General features: G+C 40.5%; 4 protein-coding genes across 5 annotated transcripts; 2 read left to right on the top strand and 2 right to left on the bottom strand.

The window, feature by feature from the left end:
• Positions 1 to 1,726: 1,726 nt before the first annotated feature.
• selenop2 (selenoprotein P2) lies at positions 1,727 to 5,746 on the bottom strand. Its single transcript, XM_061043976.1, has 5 exons — positions 5,627 to 5,746; positions 4,479 to 4,733; positions 4,013 to 4,225; positions 3,522 to 3,630; positions 1,727 to 3,111 (listed from the first exon to the last, which is right to left on the bottom strand). Exons 2-5 carry the CDS (start codon positions 4,703 to 4,705, stop codon positions 2,896 to 2,898), a joined length of 765 nt encoding a protein of 254 aa, XP_060899959.1. The 5' UTR covers positions 4,706 to 4,733; positions 5,627 to 5,746; the 3' UTR covers positions 1,727 to 2,895.
• A 2,064-nt stretch (positions 5,747 to 7,810) lies between these two features.
• si:ch73-382f3.1 (uncharacterized protein LOC100151273 homolog) lies at positions 7,811 to 11,664 on the bottom strand. Of its 2 annotated transcripts, none has more exons than XM_061043979.1 (4): positions 11,263 to 11,664; positions 10,914 to 11,073; positions 9,581 to 9,741; positions 7,811 to 9,293 (listed from the first exon to the last, which is right to left on the bottom strand). In XM_061043979.1, exons 1-4 carry the CDS (start codon positions 11,410 to 11,412, stop codon positions 8,910 to 8,912), a joined length of 855 nt encoding a protein of 284 aa, XP_060899962.1. In that variant the 5' UTR covers positions 11,413 to 11,664; the 3' UTR covers positions 7,811 to 8,909. The 2 variants fall into 2 exon arrangements, with proteins under 2 accessions (XP_060899962.1, XP_060899961.1); XM_061043978.1 differs by having other exon boundaries at positions 9,581 to 9,744; positions 11,263 to 11,663.
• A 235-nt stretch (positions 11,665 to 11,899) lies between these two features.
• toe1 (target of EGR1, exonuclease) lies at positions 11,900 to 19,828 on the top strand. The gene is made up of 8 exons (XM_061043977.1): positions 11,900 to 12,283; positions 12,920 to 12,960; positions 13,068 to 13,164; positions 13,350 to 13,508; positions 14,799 to 14,912; positions 15,251 to 15,399; positions 15,509 to 15,671; positions 18,206 to 19,828. The coding sequence occupies exons 1-8, from the start codon at positions 12,170 to 12,172 to the stop codon at positions 18,953 to 18,955; spliced, it is 1,587 nt and encodes a 528-aa protein (XP_060899960.1). The 5' UTR covers positions 11,900 to 12,169; the 3' UTR covers positions 18,956 to 19,828.
• A 1,059-nt stretch (positions 19,829 to 20,887) lies between these two features.
• Positions 20,888 to 23,012, top strand: tmem53 (transmembrane protein 53). Its single transcript, XM_061043980.1, has 3 exons — positions 20,888 to 21,125; positions 21,275 to 21,378; positions 21,986 to 23,012. The coding sequence occupies exons 1-3, from the start codon at positions 21,071 to 21,073 to the stop codon at positions 22,685 to 22,687; spliced, it is 861 nt and encodes a 286-aa protein (XP_060899963.1). The 5' UTR covers positions 20,888 to 21,070; the 3' UTR covers positions 22,688 to 23,012.
• Positions 23,013 to 23,524: the final 512 nt, after the last annotated feature.

Here is a 23,524-nt window from a genome sequence, read left to right on the forward strand (position 1 = left end):
TTTATATATTTTATATTATTATTATGCTTAGTATGGGGCTGCATGTTGGGGTGCAGTGGTAAGCGCTGTGAGAACGTTCTCCACATGCATGTGTGGCTCTTCTCCCGGTACTCTGACTTCCTCCCAGAGTCCAAACACTTGCCTGTTAGGTTAATTGGTGACTGTAAAATTTCCCGTTGGTGTGGATGTGAGTGTGGCTGGTTGTCTGTCTCTATAGGTCAGCCCTGTGATTGACGAGCGACCAGTCCAGGGAGTACCACGCCTCTCACCCAACGACAGCTGAGCTCCATAAACGGGAAAAGCGGTTTACATAATGGATGGATGATTATTATGATTATTATTCTCAATATATATTATTATTATTGTATTGTGAAAACTGTAATAAAGAAAAATAAATACTTTAATAAATAATAATATAAAGAATTATATACAATTTACTTATTATTATTATTATTAATATTATTATACTATATTTCTGAAGGTTCGTGTATCAGCCATCACCATGATGGTGCAAATGCAGACAAAAACAGGCCCCATGGGGTGAAGTTCTCAGGAAACTCCCTAGTGGATAGTTCCTTCTCAGAAAGTTCCCAGAACTGTTGGGAAACACCTTACAATGGCTTTTATTTTGCCCAGAGGGGGCATAAAGAGAAAAGAGGATAAGACCTAGAATAACTCCTTGAGGACCACCATATCCAGGATGATATTCAATGTTGAATGTTGCTAAAACAGAATTATCGGGACTAACAAAGAAAAACAAGGCCCCAAAAGTCAACAAACATTGTCTTTGTAAATATGTATTAAATGGAGCAATGTACAGTATGATAATCCAGTAATGCGGCATACGACAAAAGTGAGAGATTCAGGTTTTGCTGATGTAAATTTATTTTCTAAATTGATTAATTTGGATTTCTATATTAATTTTATTGAGCACATCACTCTTAAAACACCTGCACACATTCAAATGAATAATGGAAGCATGTTAATGCTCAAAGCCCTTGTTATATGTACAGATAGCAGCACGGTTTATCACTTCTAGATCATAACAGGCAGAACTGAGAGAAGCAGAAATTGAGCAGTCAAGAAAGTGTTGTGACAGTTTTCTGACTGGGGTTTTCTAATCAGCTGTGATCAACACCCTCTGACTCTGTGTGACAATAACCATCAGTCCATTCAGTCTCTCCACACACATCCGTCTGTAGCCTCCTGCTGGCAGGTTTAACGCCGTAGACTTCATTAGTGGGCGAGGACAGGGTAGGACAGGTGACATTATCGACACAGAGGAGTATGGTGTCGACATGCTGACAGAAAACCACAATCTGACAACTGCTGAAACAGAGTATCAACTACTCAATGAATTGCCATTAAAGTACAAATATTTCACCAGTGGTAAAATACATTGGCCTAAGTAAAACAAACCTTCCTACCAAAGAACAAAAACGAGTAAAACACAAACAATCCAAAGCTTACACTCAGGGTGGCATGAAGGCTAACTGTGTCCAGGGTTGACTAAATGAAAGAAATCTAACAAGTTCATAAAAATGTTACTGTTTCCTGAACAACTGAAGAAACAACAAGCACTGAAAATCTGGAGGGACATTAGGCCATTTGAAAATGTAAAACGACATATTTGATCACCCATCAGTTATTATCAGACAACAGCTAATGTTAGCATTCGACCGGTTCCTTGCTTAAGTGAAGTAAGCTAGGTGCTGTTGTATTTAACGTAAGCTAGGAATTGAATCCTTACCCATCGATCTTTTTAGCACTATCAAACTGTAATTCTTGTGTTCAGCCAATTCCTAGCTAACACTAGAAATAAGCTAGGAAGTGTATGCTAACATTAGCAGTTCTTTGATGTAAACAAATGGGTTTGTTTTGCTTTGTCTTCTCTTCCCATAGTCTACCCTTTGTGAGTGTGCCAGGCTATGGGATGTCCTCTTTCTCACATCCATCTACAGACTCCTTACTCAGTTTTTCTCTTTTCTCTTTTTCTTTTCTTGCATTTTTTTGTTTGGATTTTTTAAAATAGTTTTTAAGTTGATTTATAAATAAAGTCATTGTTATTATGGTGCTTTCCATTTACCTCGAAAGCCGAATGTCGGAGCTGCGAATAACGTCACACCCCATTTAACCACGTTCCAGTTACGAATGGTAACAAGGTGGAAAAGCCATGTTGGATTTAACTCGGGTTACTGAAGTTCTAGGTTTCTGAGTCGGGTTACTGACTTCAGGGGGCGTTCCTGATGACATATCAGACTGGCTACTTAAAAATGTTCGACTTTCGAGATCAAATGAAATGCACAATAAGAGTGTGATAACACAAAAAAGTTCTGTGAGTGGGTTTGATAGCGGTAAGAACTAGCATGGAGGGGGTCGAATCTGTGAGGCCACAGATTATTGTTGAGCCTTACAGAGTTGATGTGGGCCTTACTCAACAAATGGTTTAACTCTAAACCATTAAATGAAGCACTTTTCGCTTCATTTGTGCACAAGTACCTTCTATTTAATTTAAATGATCTACAACATGAGCCCATGTCCCTCTGTTTTTTCACTAACCACTGTCCTTTGCAGTTGCTGATCAATCGGAAAGCTCTCAAGATTTTGATTTATATCAGTTTTGCTACATTTGTGACTAACAACATGGAAAAGGCAGTTGCTTGTTACATTATAACAGCATTTTAGCTTCCCACCATTAGTTTGATGTCGGACAAAAATGGCTGCCATGTGAAAGGGGGGGAATAACTGGCATCGTAATTATCTGTCCATCTCATCTTGATAACTGTGGTTGCCAGGCGGGTGGTGATGATGATGATGATGCTGATGATGATGGGGTTGATGATGGTGATGATGAGTTTTATTGTGCCTTGTATGGTGCTCATGGTGGAACTGATTCTAGGGACTAGGATGGAGGGGCTGGTGGTGATGAGATTGGTGATGATGGTGATGATGATAATGATGGTGTTTAGGAGACATCATAGGAGTGGTGTCCACATCTCGATCATCAGTTTCCAATTGAGGTGTGGGCGTTGTGCTTGAAGAGTTGATATTTAACTGTGTTGTCATGTTCTTTATGGTGCTGTTGTGGCCACTTGATGATGTATAATTAGCCTGCAAAGACAATGATGTTAGAATTAAATACTACTTTGCTAGTTTAAATATTGGTACGCATTAATTTACAAAATTGACATCAGTCTTTATAGACAAAAACTTGAAACAAGCCATTGAGAACATGAACTCATTAAGTGAAAATTGACTAAGTTATGAATCAAGTAAGATGTAGGTGCATTCTCTCATTTTGGTGCATTCAATCAGATTTCGCAACCTGTGCAGTCGCCCCTTGCTGGCCATAAGCTTATCTTTGGCTTTGGTGAAATGGTCCAAAGAAATTAGAAATCAATTCATTAGAAATTACTTTTGTCCAATTGTTCGACCACAAACTACTGAAAATTACTTGAATGAATGGTTGTGTCTTTTTACGACCAAACAGGTCCTCATGTATGTGTTTTGTGATTACTTACAGAGCAGTTGCAGATGTTTGTTTGATAAGTGGCTCTGATGGCAGCCTCTATGTAGGGGTAATGCAAGAAACTGTAAGGCAGCACGATATGGAAGGTGAGCAGTCCACACCTGGAGAAAAAAGGGTGACAGAGAATGAAAAAGCAGACAAAAATTACTACTATTTTATTGGCTGTTTTTACAATGTGATACACTAAATGATGAGTCATGTTTATATCTGCAAGATGCATTTTAATACCCCTTGATTGTTGTGGTTTAAACACCTTTCAAAAGTGTAACTTCCAGTTAAAAACACACACGTTGGTGGTTTCTTCCTTTTTTCAAATGAGCACGGAGTAAAGACAAAATGATGACACAAGACAATACTTGCAAGACGAGAGAGCTAGGACAAATTCAATTAATCTGTGCATGTTTTGTTAGCACTAATCTCGTGAAAACGTACTTTGGTTGTGTGACATTACAATCTGTAAGTGTTGAGTAGTTGGTTCCTTACCGATCGTAAACCAGGAAGTCATCTTTGTCTCCATCCAGAGCCTCCCACACATCATTCTGAAGTGGAGCCTGCTGGTACACAGGAACACCAGGGGACGCTCTTCTCTTCAGCTCCCAGTACATGGCCCTGGACTGAGCCTCCCGCTCATTTACTATCATGAAGGACACCTCAGTCATGTTGTTGCGTTTAAGCTTGTCACGCAGGCCTCCAATCCTACAGACAGACATATAGAAAATGAGGTGAAAGCTGTGAAGAGCATCACCTGCTTTTCCAGATAACATTTGAACTCTTTCATTTGAGCTCAATATCGGAATCAGTCCTTCTTTATTTTCTTGAAAGGCATTTCCACACTCAATCGTACGGAGTCCCAAAAAGTATGAAGTCCCATAAGTTAATTATCGTGTCATCTACCTTTAAAGAATAATCTTAAGAAAAAGAAAATGTGTATTTCCATGCATTTCCTTACTTGGAGGCCTGAGTGAGACAGAACTGTCAGCTTGCCTTCAGCAGCGCCACCACAACCACACTTCCCAGCAGCTCTTGCATGGGCGCCTTTCCTTTTATCTCCCAGTAGGGGGCAGGTTTGCAGATCCTGGAGGCATCATTGTCCCCCTCCACAATCAGACTGACATATGAGGCCCACAGCAGACCTGGCAGGGCCGCGCACAGCCACAGCGGCGAGAGAGAGCGCATTGTGCCTCCCTGGCTGGACTGATACTACCTGACGAGAAAGATGAGCGAGAAAACAATGTTACTTTGACATTTTAAAAAGCAGTTGATACAATGACAAAGTGGTGCTGCATGTGGCCTTTTTGCAATGTGTAATCATATTATGAGACAAATATCCCAAAAAAAAACAATCAAAGAAAGAAATGTAAAGTTCATTCATTTTAATCATTATGCTTTAGCTTTGCAATACCTGTGCCAAATCTCTACTTTGTATATAAAGCATTCAATAATGAATGCATTCTGTGAACAACAGTGCAGGGCAGCACGTGTTGTTCAGCATGAAAGCACATTCAATCTTTGGCAGATTTCCCCCACACTGAACAAAATCTCCAGTCAGTCTGATGCCCAAATAATTAAAAGAGTAAACCCTCATTGTCTTTGTCATCACATGTGGAGATAATCTGCAAAAAGAGTTTATTATGCAGAAAACAGAGAGAGGAATGTCAGGGGGCAAAGGGACAGCAGGCTGGCAGACAGCCACACAAAGACAGGCTGGGACAGAGATGTTTACAGCGTAAAGAACTGTACTGTCTAAACAAATCAATAAAGATAAAAATGTGGATACATGAGATGTAAAATTCATTTCACTGAAATAACAGACATTAAAATCTACATTTGATCTCAGTAAGTATGTCAGTGCATGGGGAACCAACTTCAAAAATACAGTTTTAAAACATGCATGAATTTACAGTGTCAAATTAAATAGTATTTTGTTTAAATGGACATAAATAAACCTGAAATGCAATGATCTACCTTCAGAATGAGAATAGAAATAATTTTGATGAACAACAGTAACATTCTGGAAAGACAACAAAATCCCATTCTAGATGAAAGTCTTATCGTTGCTTACATAAACCAAACACAAGCCTAAAAAGAAGCTCTTACCTCTTCCTTCCCTCTGTCCTGTGACCCACATAAACAGACACTAAAGCTCTGTTGTTTTTAAAGACTGTGGGGGTTGATGAAAGCACGTCCCCCAAATCAAACAGAGAGAGAGAGAGAGAGGGATGGAGAGAGAGATTATATTTGTACTTTAACATACTCGGAGTAGTAACATCCCCCCCCTTTAACATTTTCATGTTGACATATCAACAGAAAGGGCAAAAGAGATACTGGCAACATTCACGATAGTGTTTTTTTTGGGTTATGCTGATTCCCAGTGGCTGTTTTGTGCATGCTGATTTACTCGATGTTATGGCTTACTTGGAATGTAACAGAGCCATTGTTGATGTCATTTTTTACAGCGTGATGTCATGCCACTTATTTACTTCTTGCACACAATAAATATTAAGCGGTCAACTCCAGGGTTAAAAAGTGGAAAAAACTGCAGTCCCTTGAGTGTCCACTTGCGGCTTGCTCCAGAAGGGAGTAGTAAAATAGTCACATTTTTAAAAAAAAAGAATTATGATAAGGTTTAGTTTTTACTTGCTGCTGCATAAAATTACTCTTTCATTTACGATAAAGTGCTTCCAAAAAATCTTGTGGGAGGATAGGGCTTAAATTGAAGGGAAATGTAGGAACACAAGACCTTAATTTTGAAAATGTCCTAGAAATGTGGGAACATAGGGTTTAATTTTGAGAAAAATCTTAGAAATGTGGGAACATAGGGCCTAATTTTCAGTGAAAAAAATATTCTTAGAAATGTCGTCTGAGTTTTGTGTACAATCAAATAAACTTCTAGTTTTTCACATACATAAAATGATTGAGTAATATTTACTTTTTAATGTGTGTGCCAGGCTTTAGACGGATTTAGGCTACACTAGAGGTGAATGCCACCATGAGACAAACAAGACCGTGGTTCCAATTTTGAAAGAGGTCAAAATCAATGACAGCCTGCATGAGAAGGTCACAGCGTCCAAAGTACTGCAGAGTGTTTCGTCGTCAGAAATGTGAACTGTTCTGTATACATGTGAAGTATTGATCAGTCTTTACAAATCTGTGCAACATTTGTAACTTGTCGTGTAAATATTTTCACCTTAATTGCTTCTTCATGTAGTAGTTCAGCTCGGGTAACAAGCAAAACAACATCTCTTATCTCTGGTGTGAGTGGTTTGTTCAAAGTCCACTGTGAGCCCAAGCATGTGTGTCACTCAGTGTCACTCTTATGTAGGGTTAAGATAACTTAGACAGAAGCTAATCACATCACCTGATGGGACAGTGAGCCGTTTTTTTAAACTACAGTAGTTTTTTTTTAATGATGTGGGGGCTGCTGATACTGTTACTGCCTTCACCTGTCAGTGCTTTGTACAATATACCTTTAAATGTAGTGTAATATATGCCTCTCTCATTACTAAACACACTACAAAATATTCTTTGTTATAACTGTTTAATGTCTTTTATACTGAACTGGCAGGGCCCTTTAAGAAGTATTCATTGTATGGTTACTCCATTCATACTGTTTTGGAAGTTAGTAAAAAAAAAGTTCTCATAAATTAAAGTTATATTGTATACTTTATTTACTAAACTAAACCTTCTTTGATTAAAAAAATAGTTTGGGGTGCAGACAGTTCACTGTTTTGGACAAAGTGGAGTGTGTTTTATCTTTGCTGATGTTGTCCTATACATGTGTAACTGTTATATTTGGCAAAACAAATCGTCGAAGGTATCACTCATCAAGAATCTCTCCTGTTGAACATTTTTAGTCTTTTTTTTAAACTTGCTGACAGAAATAACTCGCCGAGTCATGACTGTCTACAACGAGTGAGAAGCACGTGTCCTGCCGGCTGTGTTGTTGTGGCAGCTGTGTTTACATCAACATTTTACACATTAATATAGCAGAAATCATGTATATCCTGTGAAAATATCTCTCTGAGTTATGACTGTATTATCTAAAATGAGTAAGAATAACGTGTCCCTGGATGTGTTGTCACAAGGGGAGGGGGGTTGGAGGTGTGTCGCTGGAGGAGAGCGGAGGTGTCGCCCAAACAGGAGCTGGTTTTGGTTGCATGCTGGTGCTCAAGGGTGACCTCTACTGGATCAAGAAGTCGCACATTCTTCTTTTAAGGAAATGAATCCAAATTGTGTTGACAACTTTTTTTTTGACACAAAGCCAGACTGTTGAACTGAATGTTAAAATGCTTAAACCTTTCTTGACATTCACTTTTATTCAAGTTGTGTGCTGCTGCATCATCAATGATACATATATGGGGGATTCTTCCCCCACTACATAAAGCTTGTATATTGTATATAAAGCAGTTTATAGTGTAACATATTTAAATGCCTCCATACTTCTTCTGAAATCTTTATACTCTGGCTACCTTACCCACGACATGAGCTAATCTGCTCTCAGAAGGAGTCCTCTACCGGCATATCTGTGGGCCAACATTAACAGGACGACATGGACCCATCACAGATACGTGTTTGGTGAATATTTTTTCCATGAGAACTTTTTTTCTTGATATGAGCAAAACTGATGAGAACTTTTCTTTCAGAAAATGTTATGTGGAAAACAAAGCTTGAGGTGATTTTGAAATGGTGCCATCATACAGTTTGTTCAGCAAAGTGTTGGGTATAGTTTACAATACTTTCAGCACTACCTGCAGCAGATGTAGCAGAGCATCACAGCTGAGCAATCAATCCACACTGTTGACAATGTCCAGGACTTTTTTTAAATGAGATATTTGCAGCCTCATGAATGAATGAACACAGTCACAGTGGTGCAAAATCATTGCATGTGATGTAAAAAAGTGCATTTTCATTCCCCTCTTACACCTGTATCATATCAAGTCCCAAAGAACTCATCTGTGTTGACTCTGCTCAGTACACTTGAGTATCTTGACTTCACTACCTGTGAAACACTGGACATTAAACACAATCAGAAGATGTTGTTGAACAGACCTTTTGCAAATCATGGGTCCACTGTCAACACATCAACAATCCATTAATGGTAGTCTACTTCGACTACATCGCTCATCTCCACGGACAAGGCAGCACATATTGGAGCTCCGCATCGTCATGGTGGGAAACACCACAGACTACAAGCCCCAACAGCTGCAGATCTCCAGCACAAATGTGTGACAGTTCAAACAAGTGAACTCACAATGTCTGTTAATAAAAGGACACATTTTCAGTCTTTAAAGGATGTGGTAAGAGGAACTATTTGGCCATCGTCTGTCACACCCTAACAGAGCATATTCTGAAGTGTTCCCTTTGTTAAAATGAACAAAAATCAGGACAAAACTCCGATCAGTTCCTCCTCATCATTGTCTCCGACCCCTTCTGTGGGGCTGTCACAGGACGCCATGAGCCCCAGGCCCAGCTCGGCCAGCTCCTCGCAGCTCATGTCGGTCGTCACCATGATCTTCGTCTCCAGGCGGTTACACAGAGTCCTGTAGGAGGGCAAAGGGTAGCCCAGCTCTCTCAAGTACTCGTAGCCTTTGGTGCCGACTGCACAGCGGATCTTTCGGGCCTTCAGGATGGTCTCCGGAGACCAGACGGCACGGCGGGAGCGTTTGCTGAGGGACAGGGCACGGATCTGGTCCTCGTACAGAAAGTTCTGGAGGCCTTTCTCGATGCGGTCGAGTCGGTAAAGACGCTTTTTCATCTCCTCTGCCTGAAAGACATTTCAGAGGACAACTTTATGGGGATACTAAATGAACGTGAACACTTAAGATTCACTAACTGATGTCCTCTCCTAATTAATGTTATAAGGCAGCTGCCCATGTCTAGTCACTAAAAGCCAACAGTTAAATATCTCTGGGATTTAAGCTCAAATCTGATCTTGTTTACTTATTTACTATAATATGGTCAGGAAGATTTATTGGTTATAAATAAATGAGAGAAAAAAAAACAAGAAAGACGTGCGTTTTTTATTCAAAGAGACACAAACAGTTATCCTACCTCCCTCTGTAGCCTCGCAGTGTGCTGCATCTCCTGCTCCAGCTGTTTCTTGAGGAGTTGACAGCGCGTGCAGGGCTGATGGTCTTCGGCGTCCTCATCCTCCATGCCGGGCAGAGGTGTGCGTCGGGCATAGCCGTGGTCCCCAAAATTCAGCTCCTTCTCTACTACAGACACAGAGTAATGTCTCACTTATGTTGTTGTTTTCTGGCATACATTCAGTACATTTTACACATATAGTACCTCGACTAACAAATATGCCACCTGAGCTGAAATGTATTTGGCTGTTATATAAACTAAGAAAGGACACAGGTACAACTATCGTAGGTAACAACTCTTTTTATGCTCCCTAGAGGAAGGAAAGAAGTCCTCATAAATATATCTCATATCTATGAAAACATACAGTAAATATTAATACCCTTATGTTGCATTTCTACCTCTAATTTCCCCTTGATCTTACACCCTATTGTTTTCAGTTTACGTTTTGTGCATTTCAGTCATATATTGTAAATATTAATAGATGAAGCCAGAGTGGCCTCACCCATCTGTTACTGCAGGGGGCTGCAGTGTCTCATCATCATGCTGGAAATACAGTCTCCGGTTGTTTCAGTCAACCTAACGACAGGCTGAGAGCTGGAGCGGGTTTTAAGCCTCCTGATGGACCGTTACATCGCGCCCACCTGTCAGTCATGTCAGCTAAGCGCCTAACTATGGATAACACGTTTTGTTTTCAAAATAAAAACTGAGCTGTTTAAAAAAAAAAATCACCCCCTGTACAAGTGTGTGCAAGTGATGACAATAAATAATCAGACCTATTTGGTTATTTTGTACCAGGCTGTAAACACGTTTATTTCTGCAGTAAAAACGAACATTTATGAATGGGGTGTGTATGTGACTTTAGGGCTCTTGGAGCCAGCCTCAAGCAGACCCTTGATGAACTGCAGGATTTTGCACTTGGCTTCATTTTTCAACACCGGAGGTTGCCGCTTGATTTCAGTCCAACACCCACTCATAATCTTTTGATCACATTTAGCCGAACAGGGAGGTCAGCTGCAGAAGTGTTTTGTTTCATCTTTGATTAAAAAAAAAGAAAAAAGGAAACCCTGTTCAGAGAGAGTTGCTTTGCTCTGTCTGAATGCTGAACACAAGTTGTTGCATATCTAAGGCTTGAGTTTGACAATATCCCACACAGAAACACACAGTTCAAGGCTGGATAGCTTTAGTTCAGGAACTTTTCAGGTACCAGGAGCTATGGCCAAAGAACCCATCAGACCTCACTAAGATCTAACATCACACAACATATTTAAAGATGGACTTTGATTGCACGCTCAGATACCTGGTTCTGGTTTCATGGGCATTAGGATGTATTGAGTAGTGGCTGCAGGGTAAGGAGGGTCTGCACTGCTGAACAGAGTGGGGATGGCATTGGGCTTCAGCTTCCTCCCTCCGGCTGGAGACCTCGCAACCTCTTCAAACTGGTTCTGCTCAAAATGATCCTATTAAAAAAAAACACAAGAGAGGATATTTACATAATTTATCCAACTTATAAGACACCCAAACACGAGAAACATTAAAAGCACTCAGGTATGACAGGAGGAAAGCATCTAACACTGTGTCTTGTGTCTTTCAGATAGATGTATTATCTCTTGTAAAACATAAATATACACCTGTGTGGGTCAGATTACCTGACAGAGTCTGGAGTGAGGAGTTGGTTCAAAGTCTCGTTTACAGTTCATCAACCATTTCTTCTTCCGGACGGGGTCTTTGGGGAACCTGAACAGCTGTTTACCTATGCTGGTTGAGTTGGAGCAGTTTGGAGCTGAGCAGCCACCCATTGCAGCAGCAGAGATAAATATAGCACACGTCAAGAGGAGCTTGGCTCAGCTGTAGATTTAATTAAATCACTTTTTATCAAACTATGTGCGAGGTATTTAAAACAGAAAAGGTAACCTCTGCGATATACAACAACTAGTGGAAACACAGGTGATACCCTGACGACTTTTCACTTCCTATTTATGGATAAAATGTCAAATATTTCCCAGAGATAAAATGTTTCTGACTTTGTTTGAGCCAAAATGGCGGAATTCGTGTACGACGGTTAAGAATGATGACGTATTGTTTGTGTGTGTCCATGAAACAGCCTGATTGAAAATGATTTAGCTTAAAAGCGCAAAAGACAAACGGGGGTAACACAGCAAATCAAAAAGTTGCCAATTCTGTATAAATGTTTGGATTTTAGTACGATAATTAATTTTATACATACATTAAGCGGCTTGGGGTGTTTCCTTTACACTCAGGCACAGATCAGACTACTCGTAGCTTTATCCACAGGACCCCTGAAGCACGTTGAAATGTTTACGGTGGAGGAGCGGTAGGCTGCGGATTCAAATAAGTGCGAATAAACGATTATTAAAATAATCACTGAATGTATGACGATGCGAAAGAAACAACGTAGACACACAATGACCAATAGTTGAAGCATTAGCAGCCTTTTTTACGTTTGCTAAATTTCATTAGCATTACAGGAAGCTGTCGGTGGCTGCAAACACGTTTATAGGTTTGCTGTTTTTATAGATTAAAGTTGAGACAAACATGGCATCTTCATTGGTAGTTCCAGTGATTGATGTCCAGAATGATAACCTCAAAGAGCTTTGGCCTGCTATGGTTATAGCTATCAAATCATCTTCTTTTGTTGCAGTGGACACGGTAAGTGCTGCTGTGTGTGTCTTCATGTCAGTATCTATACCTGTGTGGCACATTTACACCTGTCATCACTGTTTTTGCACATTTACACCTCTTTGTTTACATTCAGTTAGTTAGTTTCTATACTATTTTTATTTTTGTTTTTGTTTTTATTTCTTTTATTTATTTATTTTTTATTTTTATTTTTTTATTTCTTTCTTTATTATTATTTAGATTTTTTGATTTGTATTTTTCTTTGCATTGTTAAGGAGAGCTTGGAACACAAAAATGTCATTGCCCCCTATGACTGCTTTGCCTGTTATGTTGTGCATTTGACTAATAAAGATAACTTGAACTTGTTAGACATGCTTGACAAATGTATGTATTTAATTTTTCACATTTTAGACTTTAGAAGTGCATATATTTCGTGTTATTCTTATTTTAAAAAATAAATATTTTTAGTGCTTATTTACTTTGTATTTATTATTATATTGTTTTATTTGCTCTGATAACCTGCTGCTGTAACACCACAATTTCCCAGTTTGGGATCAATAAAGTAAATCTATCTATTCTTCTATGTAGCTCTTTGTTTTGTCAATTGATTCTGCAGGTATATGAATACATTTTAAAAAGAAGTATTTGTTCCCTGTGTTGTTTTAGGAACTGAGCGGTCTTGGAAACAGAAAATCCCTGCTGGCTCAGTGAGTAAATAGATCACCTGAAACACTGATGGACAGGTTGTCAAGCTGAAAGCCATGCATGCAAGTGATCTAATCTTGCTCTGCTGTCGTGTGCTGTCATGTTTCAGATGTATAGAAGAGAGATATAAAGCCATCTGTCACGCTGCCCGCTCTCGCTCCATCCTGTCTCTGGGAATCAGCTGCTACAAGAAAGTGGAAAACAAGGTACAACAGGACAACGTTTTCTTCAGCTGTGTACAACTTCCACTCAGAGTTTTGGTCATATGTATGAATATATATTCTGAGCATGTGATACTGGTATAAATGACAATTACATGGTTCTCAGAATTTTCACAAGTATCTCTTTTGTGATGTCGATGTCTTTTTAACCACTCCCCCCCCTTGGCCAGGCTGCAGACACGTACCTGGTCCAGGTGTATAACATCACCCTGCTGTGCTCAGAGGAGTACATCATAGAGCCTCAGTCAGTGCAGTTCCTGGTCCAGCACGGATTCGACTTCAACAAGCAGTACGCACATGGAATCCCTTACTGGAAAGGCAACAATAAGGTGCTGATGATACTTCCATTCTGCTCTGTGTTTTGTGTTATTCTTGTGAATCTGTGCCGCACTGTTAGGCCCCTTAGTTCATCACTACAGCTTTATTTAACCCATCATATCCTGGTTCATCGGTGACAGGTGAATGCTCGTGTGATCATGACTTCCACCGTGACTTGTAGCTCGTGGAAGGTGATCTGATAGGTCTAAATTAGAAAAGTTAGATGAGAATCTTACCCACACTGCAGCCCACCCGTCTCACCAGTACACTTGCACCAGTTTGATTCAACACAAAATACTGGAAGGTGATCGGGGAGTTTTTCGAGACGTTTTTCAGAAGACTAAGCGATTAGATTCCAAACTGCAAAGTGGGATTTTTCTGTCTAACTGCAGAATCAACTAAAACAACTTTCCTAAAAGTTCTGACACAAAACACTAAAAAAAAAAATGTAGAGCCCGACCGATAAATGGGACGGCTGATAATATCAGCATGTCATGTCACTATTATTTTCTCTCCGATATGAGCCGATATAACTAGGTTTATTCAATTTAAGTTATTTTTTGATTGATTGATGATTTATACCTTCATTTATAATTGTTAATTTCTTAGTAAAAATAGTGTATCAGTGCACTGATGCTATTCTGGCCAATAAAGGTTTTTGTTCAACTGTAGAAAAAATCTTGTCTTCATTCTAAATCTTTTTCACAAGTGTTTGATATCAACGTTTCATGGACCAACTCAATAAATGTGTGTGTATATCTATATCTGCTTCTAAAAATCTGAGATATTTCTGAGAAAGATATCGGCCGATATATCGGTATCTGAACTTTTTTCACCCTAATATGGGTCTCGGTATCGGCCCCAAACATCCTGTATCAACCAGGCCCTAATTTCAGTACTCCTAGAAAGATGCTTATAAATTAATGTAAAGAAAAATATTCCAGTTCCCCTTTGAAATGATTACCAGTATGCTACAAACGTTTCTGACTGCACAGCATACCATCATTGTATTTTTTTTTTCTAAGTTTGTGTGTCCCATTGTTTGTTTTTGTGGGGGAGTCCTGTGAATGGTCATTTGTCTGCTTCTTGTGTGTCTGGATTTGTGCATCACAAAGGATTATATCCATGGATGTGCAGAGGTTTTATCTTTCTGATGTGAAGTATAAATAAGTAAATATTAAAGCATCGTTCTTGTACAGGCAGATATAACAAAGATTGAGAAACTACAAAAACAACTGCCCCTCTCTGGTAAAAGTATTGGAGCTATTAGTCGTCTTCTCACACTCTACCTTCTCGTTCAGGGAGGATCAGACGACCGGGGCGTGCACATCAGGGCCTTATTCACTGAACTGCTGCGGGCCAGGAAACCTCTGGTGCTCCACAACGGCCTCATCGACATGGCCTTTCTTTACCAGGTATGATCAAGTTACAAAGTGTGCAGTGCACATTCACATGTTCTTGATTCATCAGGTTAACAACAAATACTTTGCTGTAGAACATTACACCATCTTACCAAGTTGTTAGTGTACGAGCAGAAACTTTTTGGACCTTTAAGTAATGTTCATGTATATTTAAAACGAGGTGACTGTAAATTTTGGAGATTCAGCTTATCAGAATTTAAGATTAGCTCCTTAATTTCACTTTTAATTGACTCACTGTATCGTGTTATCGTGGCCACTTTTTTGTGTTTTCTCCTGATTTCCACCTCTAGCATTATTGTAAAAAAACATTCAATTTTGTGTCTTTCTTCCAGAGTTTTTACGCTCATCTACCGGATCGCTTGGCCACCTTCACGGCCGACCTATCAGACATGTTTCCTGCTGGAATCTACGACACAAAATATGTCACAGAGTTTGAGCTCCGCCTCACCGCCTCCTATCTGGAGTATGCCTATAAGAAATGGTGAGCCTGTAGTTCAAAGTGTGTGTGTTTATTATTCTTTATGTTAGGACATATTACTGTGTAGTAGGATTATTCAGTGATTTCAAACATTATCTCCTGTCTCTTGCAGTAAGCTGGACAACAGTCGCAGTGTGACCTCCGGAGGCGTCGAGCCTCACGTCCACATAGAGTTCTGTCAGTACGGGGGTCAGATGTCCAGATATGTGGACTACAGGCCGTGTCCAGCTGTGGCTCCTCCTGAGGGGCAGACTAACATCTGTCAACGCTTCTCTGTGAGTTTTTTTAATTTACGGTTTTAGCCCAGAGGAATCTTTCAGTTTTATGATTTTTTGTTTCATGAGTTGATATAATGTTTGTATTAAGCAGGGCTGTGTAATGTCAGGGGTAATGTACAGTATAGTTGGCAGGTTGTTATCTCAGAATGAAACTCTACAGAGTGAGCAGGACCCCCATGTGAAACGGAGAGAGAGGTCTTGGCTCCCCCTGTAGGTATTTCTCTGCTATGACAACCCGCTCACTCTCATTATTCCACTTCTTAAAGGTCCCATATTCTGCTTTTTCTGGTTTTATATGCTCTTTAGTGTGTTTTCCAAGTGTCCTGTGCATGTTCAGGCACATCTATGTGCAAAAATGCAAAGTCCACGGAAACGTGGCTTCTCCTACCTCCCTGTAGCATTAGTCGCATGTAACGTTCGGTTCTAGCCCCCCTCGATAAAAATGTGTCAGTGCGGCGTCATTGTCAGTGTGAGATCACTGATCTAAGTCCATTGGCTCGTTGTGGCAAGCCCTGCAGCTCATGTTGAAATTTCCGAGAAGCGTGCTGAGCAACTGACCAATAACGACAGAGCGGATCGGCAGACCAATCAGAGCAGACTTGGCCCACGTGGGGTCTAACAGTGTGGGCTCAACAGAGTGTAGCTGACGGACTCAGAGCGTAGAGGGAGCAAGGAGGAGCAGTACATGAAAACAGACACTTTTTTCAGACTTTATCGATTGTGAACGTACAAAAGTAGGTACATAGATTAAATATACGAACCCCAAAAAGGGCATAATATGAGCTCTTTAATATTAACACACTGCTCAGCTATTCTTTGAGCTAAATGCTCAGTTTGCCAACAGATTTATAGGATAGGACATATGACAAGACATACAAGACTTACAAAATAAATCATATGACATACATTTTGATTTGGAAATTATTTTATGACATGATTTATTTTAACCCCTAACAAAGAGTCAGTTGGACTATGCAGTTAGAGCTGTGTCGGTTAATTCTGTAGCCTTCTTAACTTTAGGTAACTTCGCGGTTATAACTCATAAGAACTGAACATTTCCTCTCATGGTGAAGTGAGATAAGGTGAAAAAGTCTGTATAAATCAACGCATCCACCATCTGTTTGATTATTCTCATCTTGTCAATGTTGGATTCTTAATAAAAATAGTTTTACCTTTCACAATCTTAAAATCATACCCATATCTAACACAGTATCGTGTTTACTGCATGTGGCTTCTTCAGTTTAGTAGATTTCTCTGAAGTTTTTGCATCTTTCTCAAATAAACCGGACTTCTCTCAGCGGAGTGATGTGACTACAATTAAGGGCCTCTCGGATAAGATGCTGAGGGTGCCGCGTGCCACTCTAAAACCCACTCATTGTCTATGTGTCTGGATTTGGAAAATCTTTATTGTCCCCGTGGGGCAATTTGGTTTGCAACAGAGGTCCATACAGTCAATACATCCATAAAAAAACAGCACAATGACATAAATACATTCATATAAAACATAACTACCATGGATATCACCATGATGGACGTGAGTGAGATAAGGGACAAAAGACCAACAGTCCATAGTGAAAGTGTACAGGCAACAAGTGTTGCGTGGCACTACAGCGTATCCACATGAGCTGATCAAGGTCCCGCTTCCTGTCCATGCGGGATGGAGGAAATGATCAACTTGGACGCAATATACCGTGATGTCACCTCTGCACGTCTAATAGATCAGATCGCAGAAAACTTTAAAGTGTCCCACTTTCCTGAGCTTCACTTTAACCACCAGTTTAAACACCTACCGAGACATCGGCAAGAAAGCTCTAGTTTGGAAATACCTTTCCAACAGTTCCCTCTCAACAGGACCAGATGTGTTTAAAAAGAGGCAGACATCTGTGTCGTGCTTGTGAAGTTGTCATAATAGAGCTGCAGCTACTGGACGAGCCTAAACTCTCCCCAAATCCTGTCGTACTCATTAACACACGATTTCATGAACACACACACCCTCCTTTTCTCTGCTGCTCGTCTCCTCCTCCTCCGCAGAAGAAAGGCCAGATTTAAACCCAAAAGTGGACAGATACATTGTGCATCAGAAAAGTGACTACTTTCCCGGTTTCTTTATTACGCAGATGATTGACGCGTGTGCTCGCTCGTCCCCTGCCGTTCCCAGCGCACGCCTCATTCTATCTGAAAGCCTCTTGAGTCCTCCAGATTCGTTGATTAGAACCGCATCCCTAGCAACAGCCAGCTCTTCATAGCAACTGTTCGTTCTTGTCACTCGAGGGATAGCAGCAGCCGTTGCTATGCGTATTTGGCAAATCAGAATCAAGTATTAAACACAGCTGTGTAAAAATGTCTTTTGAATGTAACATTGTGAGGACAGTCTAAGTTGAACTAATATCTTGTTGTTGTCCAGAGAATCCATGAATCATATTGTGATGAAACTTGTGGTTTACACCCAAAACAGAGAAGAGACAGGCAGAATATAACCAGTTAGTAACTCTGTGTGAAACCTTTATTAACTGCAGTTTGTTGTCATACAGGCGTTCGGATGGTGTCCAAATGGCACAGAGTGTCCGTCGTCCCATGACACCGACCTGATCATCCTCCAGGACGAGAAGAGCTCAGGGGACAAGAGGAAAAAGAGGAAGAGACAGAGAGAGAAGAAGAAAGGTGGAGGCAAGGCCCCGGACGCCTCATCCATCTTTGACGGCGCCCCCGAAAACAAAATTCCCCACATGGAGGTGGATCCTGCAGAGACACCAGGTGAACAGCAGGGGGCCGAGCCTTTAAATGACAAGGACGGAAACTCTGAACAGAATGAAGAAGAAACCACGAGACGAGATGGAGATGGGAACGGAGCGTGTGACTCTGCAACAACCGCCACAACTTCTGACGACATGAACACGACTGCAGACACAAAGGAAGGCGAGGAAAGCAAAACAAAAGAGGAAGAGAGAGAGAAGCCGAGTGATCCATCTCCATCTCAGTCCAACAACCACAACAAGAACACAGACACAGGAACTCACCGGGCGGGCTTCGATGCCTTCATGACCGGCTACATCTTTGCCTACTCTTGTTCACAATTCAAGAAGGGCAGAGTGGGAGCTGTGGAGGGGAAGGTGCAGCAGCAGAAGGAGGAGGAGGAGGAGGAGGCGTTGCTTCCCTCTTGTCTTAATAAGGTTTACCTGAGCGGCAAGGCAGCACCTCTCAACGTGGTCAAAAGCACCTTCTCCAAGTCTTCAAAGGCTCATGTGCAGAAGATGGAGACTGTGTGGGGGGACAGGGTGTAGGGTTCTCTCTTGGACACAGAACATCGTGACTGTCGACATGTGAAGTAGATTTTTTTTATAACAGGAGCTCTGTGGGTAGCAATGTTGTTTTCAAGCAAATGGATTTTTTAAATATTGTACACCGACATTCAAGTTTCCCAAGATGGAGTACAAAAAATGTCCAGATGTTTTTTTCTTTATTCCATTATGACGTTGACATTTTTGATAAAACATCCAGGTAGATTGAGACCCCCCCATGACTTTCTTTTAGTAATTTTTAGTTTATGACACAATACCTGCAGAATTTATACCGCTAGCTCAGCCTTGAAAGTAATTTATGTTAACTGCTAATTATTCACGATTAGCATGTTAGCATTGAGTGACTTTGAGCCTGTTAGCATGCTCAAATGAGCTGTTCACACAAAGCACTGCAGAGCATTTTTACAGTGTCACAGAGCTGCTAGCTTTCATTTAGACTCTTAGTTGTTCATGTCTGTATGTTTAAGAGCAATCGGCGAGTGATGGGATTTATTGTTTGACATTTTAAGAATAAGGGACAACATTAGGGGAAATGGTCTTTTTTATTTTCTGGGGGGGTTGTTCAGACTGATTTAAGAAAACTCACATTCACTTCATTGATTTGGATCAGTTTTAATCTCCCTTAATGTTTTTATGTTGTTTATAACAGTCTTCTGTAGGTTCTGGATGTACAAATAAATCAGCCATAAAAGATATCGTGGTGAATTCTGTGAAACCAACAATTCATTTTAATGTAGAGGCACTTAAACTTAGTCAGCAATTAGTTTTACCACATATCTTAATGTGTCTGATTTAGTGTAACATCCTGTTTCTTAAGTTACCTCTTCAAAATATACTCATGCTCTTTAACAATCACTCTCACCTCTCTATCTCCTGTTCCAGCTCCTTCTGCTCTCTGAAATAACCGTGTTGTCCTATAAAGTCAGTTCAAGTCAATACACAAACCTGGTTACTATATGAGTCAAGAATAGACCAGTTAAAGTTGGATCAGAAGAAAGAATGATTATTTTTTAATCAATGAAATATTACAGTTTTTGTTACATTATGTTAGTTCACTCCATGGCTGTTTAGAAACCACTGCAAATGAAATGATTGCTCTTATTGTTTATTATTTGAAAGAGCAATGGTAAAAATTAACAAATATAATTTGAAGAAAATAAACAGACCCACACTTTCCTTATTGACTTTTTCTGTGTTCTAAGTTTTTTTTTTTTGGGGGGGGGGGGGATTTTTTATGCTTTTATTCAGAGACAGGACAGTGGATAGAGTCTGACATCGGGGTGGAGGGAAAGGGGGGAATGACATGCAGGAAAGCCACATGTTGGATTAGAACCTGGGCCGCTTGGAGGACAACAGCCTCTGTACACATGTGTGCACTAACCACAAGGCTCCCCGCTCCCCAAAGAGGTCTAATTTAAAGTCACAGCCAGTGTGTTAACGTTTGGTTAGTCTTTAAGCTCAGCACAGACACACTGTACACTCAGTATAAAAACACCTCAGGTATCTGCAATCTTTATAAATACATTACATTTTCCCTGTAGATACCTTTTTTGGGGAAACACAAATATTGGTTACCTGTCCCATTTAACATCAGAAATGAAAATATAGACATGTTAAACAGTATTCAATTTAATTCATAAAGCTTCATTAGCATGAATGTGACAATATTGCCAAAGCATATAATAACAAAGAATACAAAATAATAGTATTTAATAGTAATAATCTACAATTCAACAGTAACAAGAGTAAAAATCCAATAAATATCTGTATTTTTTATATTATAAGACAAAACAAATTAGCAAAGAAAAAAGATGTAATTCATTGAACAGTATTTTCTTGAATATTTGAATGTGCTACTGCTGCCGGACAGAGGGGGGCAGTGTTGTAGCATTAGCTGGAATGTATCTACTGGTTAAAAAACCGTAGAAGAAGATGTTTAGAAGAGGCAGTTAAGTGACAGTCCACCGACCTGTCTGCTTGTGTGCTTCAGGTGTTAAATTCATCGCTTTGAGGCTCTTCTTTCATCATTTTCACAACAGCCAAATGAAAAAAACTAACAACGTTACGTAACAACAGCTGATACCCGAGAAAACAGAAATGGCAGACGAAGAAATAGACTACAACATCGTGTTTCCAGACGCAGGGACGTCGGGTGAGCATCATTTCATTGTACTGTGTGCCTCAGCTAGCCTAGCATAGATGCTAACATTAATACCATGGTTAAAACACGCCTCTGTTGGCCCTTAGCTTAGCTTATCTCTATCTGGTAACACGCTGCTCTGCCGTCTGGTTTGTTTTCAGAGAGACACTGGCAGGGGACAAAGGAGCCTGTTGTGATCCTGCTGGGTTGGGCTGGCTGCAAAGACAAACACCTTTCCAAATACAGCTCCATCTACAACGAACAGGTGAAATAAAAGCACAAAATACACCACTTTACATTGAGCTTCTTCCTGTGATAGTTCTGTGGCACTTCTAGGGGTTATAATCATTTCTACAATTTCTCTTCTCTTTGTAATTTACTTTACAATTCACTTAGCAGACGCTTTTATCCAAAGCGACGTACATCAGAGAGTAAGTACAACACAAGCAAGGATCTAGAAAAAAGGGAACAATGTCAGTAAGAGCAAACGATCAGCTTTGAGTCTGATTGGACACACAGGTGCTGACAGGAAGTGACCAGAGGCAAAGCACAACATCGACGGCAGTTCTTGAGAGCTCTAATCAGTATAGAAACCATCTTATAAGTCGTCGTTATCAAACAAAAACAATGGTCACAACCATCATCATCATCAATAATATGGAGACCATCATCATTAAGTTAGTAGGTATTCATGAAAGAGCTGGGTCTTTAGCTTTTTCTTAAAGGTGCAGAGGGACTCTGAAGATCCAATGGAGTTTGGAAGTTCGTTCCACCGGGGGGCGACAGAGGAGAAGAGTCTAGTCAGAGACTTAGGACCCTGTTGTGAAGGTCGGATCAGACGCCTTTACTTACGTCATTTTCTTTTCTTGCAGGGATGTGTGACCATTCGTTACACAGCTCCCCTGAAGACAGTCTTCATTTCCGAGTCGTTTGGCTACAAGGAGCTGAGCAGCACTGCGCTGAAGCTGCTGGAGATCCTCTATGACTATGAGGTGGAGAACAGTCCTATTTTCTTTCACATATTCAGTAACGGGGGCTTCATGCTGTACCGTTACATTATAGAGTTGTTGCACAATGATAAACAGTTCAGCTCCTTGTGTGTGGTCGGGGCCGTGGTGGACAGCGCCCCCGGTAGTGGGAATGTCCGCGGGGCCCTGCGTGCACTCAGAGCCACTCTAGGGCCAAAAATAAGTCCTGTTTTAAGGTACGTCCTCCTAGCTCTTTTCGCGGTGACTGTTTTCCTCTTGCGTATCATTCTGTACCCTTTGACCAAGTACATCCACAAGAACCACTACGACGCCGTGCAGGAGAGGCCGCCAGCCTGGCCTCATATCGTCCTGTACTCCAGAGCCGACCAGGTGATTAGACACGTGGACATCGAGGTATTTGTGCAGACCCTGAAGCAAAAAGGGGTTCCCATGGACAGTTTTGATTTTCTTTCAAGTCCCCATGTCGGTCATTTCCGGGAGTTCCCTGAGCAGTATTCTCTGAAGTGTCGTGATTTCCTGGTTGCCTGCATGAAGGACTCGGAAGGGACCGAGATAAAAAAGAGACAGAGGGTTCAGAATCAATGAAACATGGAGAGAAATGTATTTTGTTTTCCCCCTGAAGCCTTCGTTACCACTGGATTCTTAATGGAGGGGAAGGAAAACCAACAAACTCATTTTTCATCATAGTCTTAAAAATCGGTTAAATAACCAGGCAGAAAATCTCTGGAAGACAGATGGAGCTTGTGCTAGACTAGTTCAAGATCTTAGCAATGTTTTTCCCGTCTTGGATGCACATAATTCATAGTATTTACACGCCAGCCATTTTCCTTGAAGTCAAGCTCAAGGTGGGATGTGCTGTTATGAAGATGTTCTGCTGTGTTCAAAGTTGAAATCTCACACATTGTTTTTAATTTCACCGCTTCTTTGTTGATCAGAAAACTAGAGAGACATCAGGCCGTATTTCAAAGTACAGTTACATATTTAGTAACCTATAAGATTAGACAACAGTCAACATAACATTGAACCAAGTCCTAGCTGGCTTAACCTTTTGCTGAATGCTAAAGTTAGCTTTTGTGTAGTTACAGCCAATCGATTATTACCTTTGAATATGGCCTGCTGATGTTTCTTTAAAGTGTTGATCAATCAGGAGGTTTTGGTATGATATAGATTTGTAAGAGTCCCATATTTTATATGATTTGAGAGCTTTGAACACTCAGCTTGACGATATCCTTTTTGATAACAGCCTGTTAGCTTCCAGCACTGGGTGTGTTGTTAGAGGAATATGGCTGCCACACATGTATTTGTTTAATGGGAAGGCTTCACAGAAGTGGTGGATGTGAGTGGCGTTAAACCCAGGTCCAGCTTTATGAAACACTGTAACACACACACACTTCTAAAGTGTGTGGCTCAAAGGCCTAACCC

The sequence above is a fragment of the Labrus mixtus genome, chromosome 8, assembly GCF_963584025.1.
Source record: "Labrus mixtus chromosome 8, fLabMix1.1, whole genome shotgun sequence".
Taxonomy (NCBI): Eukaryota; Metazoa; Chordata; class Actinopteri; order Labriformes; family Labridae; genus Labrus; species Labrus mixtus.

Bases quoted from the DNA above. Each gene is read 5' to 3' on its own strand.
- si:ch73-382f3.1 (XM_061043978.1), bottom strand. From the start codon at position 11,412: ATGGGTGGCTGCTCAGCTCCAAACTGCTCCAACTCAACCAGCATAGGT. The intron at 9,745-10,913 runs GTATCTGAGCGT...CTGTGTCTGTAG, and splicing joins GCCCATGAAACCAGAACCAG to TAGAGAAGGAGCTGAATTTT. The intron at 9,294-9,580 runs GTAGGATAACTG...AATGTCTTTCAG, and splicing joins CTGCGAGGCTACAGAGGGAG to GCAGAGGAGATGAAAAAGCG.
- toe1 (XM_061043977.1), top strand. From the start codon at position 12,170: ATGGCATCTTCATTGGTAGTTCCAGTGATTGATGTCCAGAATGATAAC. The intron at 12,961-13,067 runs GTGAGTAAATAG...GTCATGTTTCAG, and splicing joins AGAAAATCCCTGCTGGCTCA to ATGTATAGAAGAGAGATATA. The intron at 13,509-14,798 runs GTGCTGATGATA...CTTCTCGTTCAG, and splicing joins ACTGGAAAGGCAACAATAAG to GGAGGATCAGACGACCGGGG.
- tmem53 (XM_061043980.1), top strand. From the start codon at position 21,071: ATGGCAGACGAAGAAATAGACTACAACATCGTGTTTCCAGACGCAGGG. The intron at 21,126-21,274 runs GTGAGCATCATT...GTTTGTTTTCAG, and splicing joins TCCAGACGCAGGGACGTCGG to AGAGACACTGGCAGGGGACA. The intron at 21,379-21,985 runs GTGAAATAAAAG...CTTTTCTTGCAG, and splicing joins GCTCCATCTACAACGAACAG to GGATGTGTGACCATTCGTTA.